Consider the following 10621-nt stretch of genomic DNA (forward strand, 5'->3'; position numbering starts at 1 on the left):
CGTAGGATTCAGTATGATAAAACTTTGGTATTAAGATTATCGAGAGTTTACTATTTATATTTAATTTGTGATTTTAATTTTAATATTAGATAATTAAAATGCATTTTTAATTGCACGTATAATTCAGCCCCATGCAAGTAAAGAATTTATCATTTAAATTTGTAATTCCAAAATTCTGGAAGAAAAGTTCAAAAACATAAGGCCCGTTTTTCGTCACCGGCCGGAAAATTGTCCGGCTCCGGCCACCGGCAATCCCTCCGCCGTCAGCCACCCTCCCTAGCTCCGCCACCCTCCTTCTCGGCCACCCTCCCCTGAGAATCCTGACATTCCCTGACAAAATATCCGATGAGGGCCGGCAATCCTGACATCGCGTCCGAGCTGGAGAGTTATTGCCATTGGAAATTCGAAATTACGATCCCGCGGGCTGCTCACTCACCTTCCTCCTCGACTCGGCGCCTCCCGCTCTGCAATTCCTAAACTCTGCAGCTCGCCAAACTCTGCAGCTCGCCAACCAGGTACAATTCGGATGAACCTCCGACTCTGAAAACCCCACACCAGCTACATTACTGGTATTGTTATCGCTGATCGAAGACGGGTGAATCAGAAGAAGTAGCGGATTGACATCTAATCGATTACAGAATGGAAGACACGAGTGGAAGAAGGATATTAGTTGCAGTGGACGAAAGCGAAGAGAGCATGTATGCTTTAAAGTGGGTTGTTGATTATCTACATCTTGATTCCACCGACACTCTCATCTTGTGCCATTCCAAGCGCCTTCTCGGAGCTTATGAAGGGCTCGGAGGTCCTGGTATGTAAGGAATTGTTCTAATTATTTAGTTATTTTATGATTTTGTTTGTGAACAGAGTAATTCTTTTGTATTTCTAGCGTTACCTAGATTCTGCTTGTGCCGGTTTGCCCCTTTCTGCAATTTCACTTTCTTCTGTGGCTGTGGCGCGGGCAACTGGTGGCTTTCAAAGTGCCTCGTTGCTTAATGTAGCGAGGGTTTGGTTGATTTATTTAAGCACCTCTTGGCTGACGCTAGATTGATCAGAGAAAGAGGATCAAAGCCAACCTGGTTCAATTCATTTAAATACTTGTTAGGGTTTATACCTTGACTATGATTCATAATAGGATTTTTATCTTATCCATGTTAAGGTGTTAGTTTCATTTTTTTGGTTGCTAATATGCCTGGCTGATAATACCACAAAGGAATCCCCTGGGATTTTGATCTCGTGCTTGCAGTGAACAGTTCCAAGCTCACCAACTAAACTATTTAGTAATATTAACTTCTAAACATTATATAATAAAAAATTTGTTAGTCAAACTCTAAGAGTGATAGAGGACCAATCTTCAAACAGGGAAAGTGTTACAGTGTTGTATTCAGTTAATTAACATTTCTACTCATTTTACTGGAAAGTGTTCTCTTCAATTAATTAACCTTTCTACTTATTTCACTGAAATTTATGTGATTATTGTATTCATTTTTAATATCTGTTCTAGTTTTCTACTTACATGAAAACTTTGATGTAACCAATTTCTGTAGTGTTTTCATTGTTGCGAACTTCTCAACCATGTTCTCAATCATGTTCCTGTTCCCATTCGTATAAACGGCTGCCATGGTGTCAATGAGAAAAACAATCAAATATTTCCTTATAAGAATAACCCCACCCTAAACCGGGTCAACTCCTGCAAATTCCTCTTTACAGACTCTACACTAAGCAGAGTTACGGTAACTTCATGGTGAATGTAATGTTAACTTGCCTCATTTATAAGGGTAAAAGAGTGGGTTTAGTTCTTATTAAGTTTTAGGTTTAAATTTGATGGGAAAGAATCGAAGATGTAAATTATTTTTGGGGTTAAACTATTTAGGAGTATCTATCCCAAATTTACTAGTAATGAAATCCTCTGATGATAACATCCTACTGTGAGTAAATAGTTCTTCATTCCATAGATAACTGACCTGAAACTAAACTCAAAATAATGAAAAAAAAAAGGCAAGCAAAAACACTTTACTCATTTATTTAAATGCATCTGGAAGCTAGAAAATTGTCATCTAAGGCCAGGAATGATAAATAAATGCATCTGGAAGCTACAGAAAATTGTCATCTAAGGCCAGGAATGATTCTTTTGGTTCTACAGTTATATTCGTGTTGTTCTTATTATTTTATTCATTGTTTTGTGACTGTGATGAGAGCAGGCTTTGTACTTACACCGGAAGTTGTAATAGCTTTGGAGAAACATCAAGACCATGTTGCCGAGGCCGTCATGCAGAAGGCGAGGGATATCTGCAGCGGGACTCCGGTGCGTTTTCTGTACATTTTATATCAATTTAATGGGTTCTTAAGAAAAAAAACATAAAGGAGGGTATGCAATCATTGCAGTGAAAGATTAATTTGAAGAAAATACAATGGAAGAAAGCATCCAAGGTTAAAGGTGTTCTGGTCATTGTGTTTTGCAGGCGAAAGTGGAGGAGAAGATTGTAAAAGGAGATGCGAGAGATGCACTGTGTGATGCAGTGAAGAAGGTGGGGGCAGATTTTCTCATCATTGGCAGCCATGGTTATGGCACTTTCAAAAGGCATGTCTGCAAACACCATCAAGTTATTATCAGCTACTGTTTGTTTGCAAAGCTAGGGGATCTTGGTGGTGCATGGTAGGGGATTTTGGGTGGAAAGTGTTCAATAAGATTTGATGTTTTTTACTGGGTTCAATTTTCATAAATGATAGGTTTCAAGTCATTTAAATTTTGAAGAAATTTGATTCTTTTCTAGATTAGTAAAAAGTGACAAATTAGATTTCCTTGTGTAATTAGATTAGGAGAGTGCAATTCTTGTGTATGGATAGCTGTTTTTGTTTTTGATTTTTTACAAGTGGGGAGTTGTTTTTTAATATGTATGTTTTCTCCTTTTGTTCTTTATGTTTTCATGGTGGATCCTTGATGTTCTAATTATAAGGTGTTTTGGGAGCATGATTTTATAATAGGCACGGTGTTGTGATTGCAGAGCATTTTTGGGAAGCGTCAGCGACTATTGTGCCCACCATGCAAAGTGTGCTGTAATGATCATAAAGAAGCCTCACAGCTGATCTGCAATTTAGCTCCTGGAACACTCTGTTTTGGCTCTGCTTTGGAGAGTATAAATCATCCAAGGCATTTTGATGGTCTCCCTGTAAAGAATAAATCGGTTATCTCTTTTTCTTTCGTTATTTCAAGGCTTTGGACAGAGACCATAATTTCATTTTCGAATCCAATACCAGATTTTCTTCAAATAATAACAGGGTTTTGTAATTACACCTACATGCTTCGTTTTTCATTCAGTGTGACATTGGGCTGTTTGTATCATCGTCAGCTGCTAATGGGATTTTCTTCAGAATCCTTTATCCCTAACTCTTGTAGTTGTCCAGGTCAGAAAAACAAGACAAGCCCAATTATGGGTTTTGTAACATCAATAGAAAACTCTTCAATTATGTATCTCCCCACCAATAATAACATCGTGCAATTTTTAGATAAAAAATAACATAATGACCAAATGTGCAGTTTTCATATTCATAAAGAAAAAAGAAATCCTTATTTGTCATAGAAGATGATCCATGCAACTAGATTAACACAAGCAAATTCCATGCCATGATTACTTTTTGAGAAAAATATCAACCTATTTGTGACTACTACTAAAAATATTTCAAAATATTTTGTGGAAGATAAATCCCTACCATCCATGGAATAATTATTGATAATTAAATTTAAATTTTGGAAGCCCTATTCCAAAACAAACATGCCTATAGACATAATTAATGGGTAACAAAATGAATTTTCAAATTACCTTTCCATTATATATATATATATATATATATATATATATATATAATTTCATAAAATTAATCACTATATTGTATCATATATTAAATAAATATCTCAAATTTCACATTCTTGCATTTATATTTTATTTTTCGTTATTTTTAATTTTGACAAGAAAATTAACCACAAGATAACTTTACATATTATGACGTTCATATTTCCTCTTATTTTATATTTACATTTTATTTTCATATTTCCTTGCTTTCCATTTTTAATAAGGGAATCTAATTTTATTTAATTAATCTCTTTTGAAACAAATTAAAATACTTTTAATATATATATATATATGAGAGTTGCAATCAAACTATTTAATATATTAATACATAATTTTTTAAACAAATTCCCTGAAAATTATAAAGTTCTTAAAGATTTCAACAAAATTATTATATTCTAGAATTAATTTTAGGGTTTTAGCAATAGAGGCCATTTGATTTATACATAACTTAATATATTGTCTTATCAAAACACCATCTTACAAAACATATGAATTTGAAAGATTATTGGATCTATATCTATGGAGGGTATTTTGTTTGCTTCCAACCTTTGACAAGAGATTGGTTCAAATATGCTTCCATCACTAAGAGATTGGTTCAAATGTGCTTCCTTGTCACTATTATTTGGTCAATTCCAATAAAACCAATAAAACTAATAAAGGGATTTTCTCTCCTCCCAAGGCTGATGCACTTCAAACATTTGGTGGATGGTTGAGTTTTGACTTCATCCTTCTTTTTGCTTGGTTTTTTCCTTTATCTAGCTTTCAGGCCGACTCTGTTATATTGCTGGATTTATTTCCATTCACTGATGTTTTTGAAATTGTTTCTTCAAGATATGTCACGCAGGACCATGCTAGTCCATCCATTTCACCTTCTCAGCGACTCCTTGATAATTTTTTGACATTTTGATTCTTGATCGCCCTCGGCACACCTTTCCAATTCGTGGACATTTTTATAATGGAGGATGATATTGGGCTCACAATTCATAGAAACAAGACTATGTAACTCCTCTTTAATCTAATTAATGAAGGATGTCTGTTTTTTTTCTTTCGAAAAAAAAAAAACTTCATTAATTCCTCATATCCCAACTCTTGTTTCAATTCTAGAAATTCTAACATCGAACACTCATTTTCTCTTCAACTACCTTTAATGTCTCAATGCCACTGTCCTTCCTAATTTCCAACTACTTTTAAACTTTTCAATATATGTCGTTGTGTTAATTTTGTCTTTGCATCGTCTACATGACACCTTATTTTGTCTCGCACTAATCTTTCTTCCGTCCCTCTCATTTCCTCTCATACAAAGAAAGTCATTCTTGGACTTTATCACAATAACTTGCACTTTTGTGAATTCCTTTACAAAAGTTAAAATTTTCACAAACCACTCGAAAAACTACAAAAAAAACTATAGCATCTCAAATTTCATGCCTTTTAGAAACTTCATATCCAACGAAGTAGAACAACAAAGAATGTAGGAGAATTGAGCTCCAAATTGTTATATGCACAAAACCACAAACTTTCAACCATATCATCTTACTAAAATAAGATGACAAAATTAAAATGAATTCAAACTGGTCACAATGTATATGAGAATATATAGAGACTCTAAATTATTAATATCTCATTAACCATCTTCCACCAATTAAGCTTTTGCAAAAACAAAAAACTCACAATGTACAAAGTAAAACAACAAATAATGTTAAGAAAGTTCAGTTCCAAATTGCTACATGTATAAAATCATATGCTTTAGACCATGTCACTTACCGAAATTAAAATATATTCGTAACTTGTGAATGTATATGAAATTGCATAATGATTCTGAATTATTAATACGACATCAACCATCTTCCAAAAAAATTTGAGTTTGTGCAAAAGAGAAAAAATCTATTAATTTTTAATGTATACCAGAGTGCATAATTATTTTGGATTATTCTATGGTATTACCCATTTTCCAAAAAATTTAGCCTTTCTAAAAATGAAAACAAATCCAAATAAATAAATAAATAAATAAAAACAACAAAAATTAATATATTTATATACTCAGAAAACATCTCTTTTGTTTAAAGATTTCATTATTCATATAATAGATTTAATACAAAAGCATATAATAAGAATAGTACGTTAAACATTAATAATCTCACATATTAGAGCAGAACGTATCAACAAAAAATATTCACCTTTGCAAAACTAATTAATAGCACAACAAACCGTCCAAATCAATGAAAATAATATAGTAAAATATTTTATGTATTTTTTCTGACCTGGACAACTACAAGAGTTAGGGATAAAGGATTCTGAAGAAAATCCCATTAGCAGCTGACGATGATACAAATAGCCCAATGTCACACTGAATGAAAAACGAAGCATGTAGGTGTAATTACAAAACCTTGTTATTATTTGAAGAAAATCTGGTATTGGATTCGAAAATGAAATTATGATCTCTGTCCAAAGCCTTGAAATAACGAAAGAAAAAGAGATAACCGATTTATTCTTTACAGGGAGACCATCAAAATGCCTTGGATGGTTTATACTCTCCAAAGCAGAGCCAAAACAGAGTGTTCCAGGAGCTAAATTGCAGATCAGCTGTGAGGCTTCTTTATGATCATTACAGCACACTTTGCATGGTGGGCACAATAGTCGCTGACGCTTCCCAAAAATAATTAGAACATCAAGGATCCACCATGAAAACATAAAGAACAAAAGGAGAAAACATACATATTAAAAAACAGCTCCCCACTTGTAAAAAATCAAAAACAAAAACAGTTATCCATACACAAGAATTGCACTCTCCTAATCTAATTACACAAGGAAATCTAATTTGTCACTTTTTACTAATCTAGAAAAGAATCAAATTTCTTCAAAATTTAAATGACTTGAAACCTATCATTTATGGAAATTGAACCCAGTAAAAAACATCAAATCTTATTGAACACTTTCCACCCAAAATCCCCTACCATGCACCACCAAGATCCCCTAGCTTTGCAAACAAACAGTAGCTGATAATAACTTGATGGTGTTTGCAGACATGCCTTTTGAAAGTGCCATAACCATGGCTGCCAATGACGAGAAAATCTGCCCCCACCTTCTTCACTGCATCACACAGTGCATCTCTCGCATCTCCTTTTACAATCTTCTCCTCCACTTTCGCCTGCAAAACACAATGACCAGAACACCTTTAACCTTGGATGCTTTCTTCCATTGTATTTTCTTCAAATTAATCTTTCACTGCAATGATTGCATACCCTCCTTTATGTTTTTTTTCTTAAGAACCCATTAAATTGATATAAAATGTACAGAAAACGCACCGGAGTCCCGCTGCAGATATCCCTCGCCTTCTGCATGACGGCCTTGGCAACATGGTCTTGATGTTTCTCCAAAGCTATTACAACTTCCGGTGTAAGTACAAAGCCTGCTCTCATCACAGTCACAAAACAATGAATAAAATAATAAGAACAACACGAATATAACTGTAGAACCAAAAGAATCATTCCTGGCCTTAGATGACAATTTTCTGTAGCTTCCAGATGCATTTATTTATCATTCCTGGCCTTAGATGACAATTTTCTAGCTTCCAGATGCATTTAAATAAATGAGTAAAGTGTTTTTGCTTGCCTTTTTTTTTTCATTATTTTGAGTTTAGTTTCAGGTCAGTTATCTATGGAATGAAGAACTATTTACTCACAGTAGGATGTTATCATCAGAGGATTTCATTACCAGTAAAGTTGGGATAGATACTCCTAAATAGTTTAACCCCAAAAATAATTTACATCTTCGATTCTTTCCCATCAAATTTAAACCTAAAACTTAATAAGAACTAAACCCACTCTTTTACCCTTATAAATGAGGCAAGTTAACATTACATTCACCATGAAGTTACCGTAACTCTGCTTAGTGTAGAGTCTGTAAAGAGGAATTTGCAGGAGTTGACCCGGTTTAGGGTGGGGTTATTCTTATAAGGAAATATTTGATTGTTTTTCTCATTGACACCATGGCAGCCGTTTATACGAATGGGAACAGGAACATGATTGAGAACATGGTTGAGAAGTTCGCAACAATGAAAACACTACAGAAATTGGTTACATCAAAGTTTTCATGTAGGTAGAAAACTAGAACAGATATTAAAAATGAATACAATAATCACATAAATTTCAGTAAAATAAGTAGAAAGGTTAATTAATTGAAGAGAACACTTTCCAGTAAAATGAGTAGAAATGTTAATTAACTGAATACAACACTGTAACACTTTCCCTGTTTGAAGATTGGTCCTCTATCACTCTTAGAGTTTGACTAACAAATTTTTTATTATATAATGTTTAGAAGTTAATATTACTAAATAGTTTAGTTGGTGAGCTTGGAACTGTTCACTGCAAGCACGAGATCAAAATCCCAGGGGATTCCTTTGTGGTATTATCAGCCAGGCATATTAGCAACCAAAAAAATGAAACTAACACCTTAAAATGGATAAGATAAAAATCCTATGATGAATCATAGTCAAGGTATAAACCCTAACAAGTATTTAAATGAATTGAACCAGGTTGGCTTTGATCCTCTTTCTCTGATCAATCTAGCGTCAGCCAAGAGGTGCTTAAATAAATCAACCAAACCCTCGCTACATTAAGCAACGAGGCACTTTGAAAGCCAGCAGTTGCCCGCGCCACAGCCACAGAAGAAAGTGAAATTGCAGAAAGGGGCAAACCGGCACAAGCAGAATCTAGGTAACGCTAGAAATACAAAAGAATTACTCTGTTCACAAACAAAATCATAAAATAACTAAATAATTAGAACAATTCCTTACATACCAGGACCTCCGAGCCCTTCATAAGCTCCGAGAAGGCGCTTGGAATGGCACAAGATGAGAGTGTCGGTGGAATCAAGATGTAGATAATCAACAGCCCACTTTAAAGCATACATGCTCTCTTCGCTTTCGTCCACTGCAACTAATATCCTTCTTCCACTCGCGTCTTCCATTCTGTAATCGATTAGATTTCAATCCGCTACTTCTTCTGATTCACCCGTCTTCGATCAGCAATAACAATACCAGTAATGTAGCTGGTGTGGGGTTTTCAGAGTCGGAGGTTCATCCGAATTGTACCTGGTGGCGAGCTGCAGAGTTTGGCGAGCTGCAGAGTTTAGGAATTGCAGAGCGGGAGGCGCCGAGTCGAGGAGGAAGGTGAGTGAGCAGCCCGCGGGATCGTAATTTCGAATTTCCAATGGCAATAACTCTCCAGCTCGGACGCGATGTCAGGATTGCCAGCCCCCATCGGATCTTTTCTCAGGGAATGTCAGGATTGTCAGGGGAGGGTGGCCGAGAAGGAGGGTGGCGGAGCTAGGGAGGGTGGCTGAGGGCGGAGGGATTGCCGGTGGCCGGAGTCGGACGATTTTCCGACCGGTGACGGAAAACGGGCCATTCTACCGCCTAGGTAGACTACTCCTAAAACTTATAACACGTAGACTACTGCTATGGTAATTTGATCTTTATCCTGACGTGCGTACTGTTTTCTAAGCAGCATATGGAGGCGCGTGCGCACCTGTGTCCTCAATAGGCCCACCCGCGCGTGCTGCTGCAATTACAGCAATTAATTAATCGTGGATATTGATGCAGAGACAGAGTGAGTCAGTGGCCCTCCAGAAAAGTATATTTGGCAGAATTGTTTTTAGTGTGGTTTGTTGGAAATTTTTGGGGTAGGTTTTTTTGGAGTAATTTCTTTAAAATTATGGTAAGAATTTATTGAAATCACAAATTTGATGGGTACTCCTGTACAATAGAAGTGCCCTAAGGGTTTTCGAGGGTGCTGAATCTATATATATAATAAAAGATTAATTTAAATAACACAAATCAAAATTTCATTTCAATTTTCTCCACAAATTCTAACACTAAAAAGTCCAAAAATCTCACTAAAACAATTCCATTTTCCACATGTAAATGGGGGAGTCAGGGACTGCTTTTGTCCATTGAATGATGTTGATACATTGGATTTTATGTCCTATGCCAAATTTCACAGCAGATCTATAACTCGGCATATTCAGAAATTACAGTGGTGACGAACATGTGGACAATGGAATAAATGGTTCATTTGCACCACGAAATCAAACTGCCCAATACACTGGCCCATGTGCTGTGAATTTCTTGTATGGTACGCTATCTTCCCAGCAAATTAAAATAAAAAAATAGTATAACCGCATTTATGATTGCAGCGATTTATTAATATTATCTGTGGAGGTTTTGAATGCATGAAGAGACGTTCAGTTTGGTACAATACATCTGGACTCCGGAGATGTCTATTTTTTCAGAGAAAAAATCGACATGATATTATATTAAGGAAATATAATAGGCAAAATACATATCGGGCCATATTGATCTGACCAACAGTGCATGGCCACAAATAGATCAAATGCTGTCAAGATAAGAGAAGATACATTCCGGATGAGCAAATTAAATACCCAGAAGACCCATAACAGTCCAACAAAAAGAGATCCATAAAGGACGGCAATAGAAAACCATCAGAATCAAACTTGATCGAGCAAAGCAAAAATATGGATAAAGGACGGCAATAGAAAACCATCAGAATCAAACTTGATCGAGCATAGCAGAAATATGGATCGGAATGGAGGAACTGGGAGCATTGGAATCCTGAAAAATGCGCGCGTTCCTCCATTTCCACAAGAGCCAGCACGTGTAGATGAATAGCGATCTCCATTCTGATCGTTGATCGGACCACCATCTGAAACCATCCTGAACAGAAGCGAACACCTGGTAAGGAAAACCAAATGATAGG

General features: G+C 35.7%; 2 protein-coding genes across 2 annotated transcripts; one reads left to right on the plus strand and one right to left on the minus strand.

Moving 5' to 3' along the window:
* The first annotated feature begins 639 nt into the window (after positions 1 to 639).
* LOC149160878 (universal stress protein PHOS34-like) lies at positions 640 to 3295 on the plus strand. Its single transcript, XM_089434729.1, has 4 exons — positions 640 to 808; positions 2199 to 2302; positions 2460 to 2578; positions 3003 to 3295. The coding sequence occupies exons 1-4, from the start codon at positions 640 to 642 to the stop codon at positions 3082 to 3084; spliced, it is 474 nt and encodes a 157-aa protein (XP_089290855.1). The 3' UTR covers positions 3085 to 3295.
* A 3361-nt stretch (positions 3296 to 6656) lies between these two features.
* LOC149160879 (universal stress protein PHOS32-like) lies at positions 6657 to 8964 on the minus strand. The gene is made up of 3 exons (XM_089435423.1): positions 8645 to 8964; positions 7151 to 7254; positions 6657 to 6993 (listed from the first exon to the last, which is right to left on the minus strand). The coding sequence occupies exons 1-3, from the start codon at positions 8811 to 8813 to the stop codon at positions 6796 to 6798; spliced, it is 471 nt and encodes a 156-aa protein (XP_089291549.1). The 5' UTR covers positions 8814 to 8964; the 3' UTR covers positions 6657 to 6795.
* Positions 8965 to 10621: the final 1657 nt, after the last annotated feature.

The sequence above is a fragment of the Pinus tabuliformis genome, chromosome 5_2, assembly GCF_031772625.1.
Source record: "Pinus tabuliformis cultivar Carrire ecotype Pingquan chromosome 5_2, CPIR1, whole genome shotgun sequence".
In the NCBI taxonomy this organism is placed as follows: domain Eukaryota; kingdom Viridiplantae; phylum Streptophyta; class Pinopsida; order Pinales; family Pinaceae; genus Pinus; species Pinus tabuliformis.

What these genes read in the sequence shown, in the direction of transcription:
- LOC149160878 (XM_089434729.1), top strand. Translation starts at nt 640, where the DNA reads ATGGAAGACACGAGTGGAAGAAGGATATTAGTTGCAGTGGACGAAAGC. An exon ending in TGAAGGGCTCGGAGGTCCTG is followed by an intron (nt 809 to 2,198) that starts GTATGTAAGGAA and finishes TGATGAGAGCAG; the next exon opens with GCTTTGTACTTACACCGGAA. An exon ending in ATATCTGCAGCGGGACTCCG is followed by an intron (nt 2,303 to 2,459) that starts GTGCGTTTTCTG and finishes TGTGTTTTGCAG; the next exon opens with GCGAAAGTGGAGGAGAAGAT.
- LOC149160879 (XM_089435423.1), bottom strand. Translation starts at nt 8,813, where the DNA reads ATGGAAGACGCGAGTGGAAGAAGGATATTAGTTGCAGTGGACGAAAGC. An exon ending in TGAAGGGCTCGGAGGTCCTG is followed by an intron (nt 7,255 to 8,644) that starts GTATGTAAGGAA and finishes TGATGAGAGCAG; the next exon opens with GCTTTGTACTTACACCGGAA. An exon ending in ATATCTGCAGCGGGACTCCG is followed by an intron (nt 6,994 to 7,150) that starts GTGCGTTTTCTG and finishes TGTGTTTTGCAG; the next exon opens with GCGAAAGTGGAGGAGAAGAT.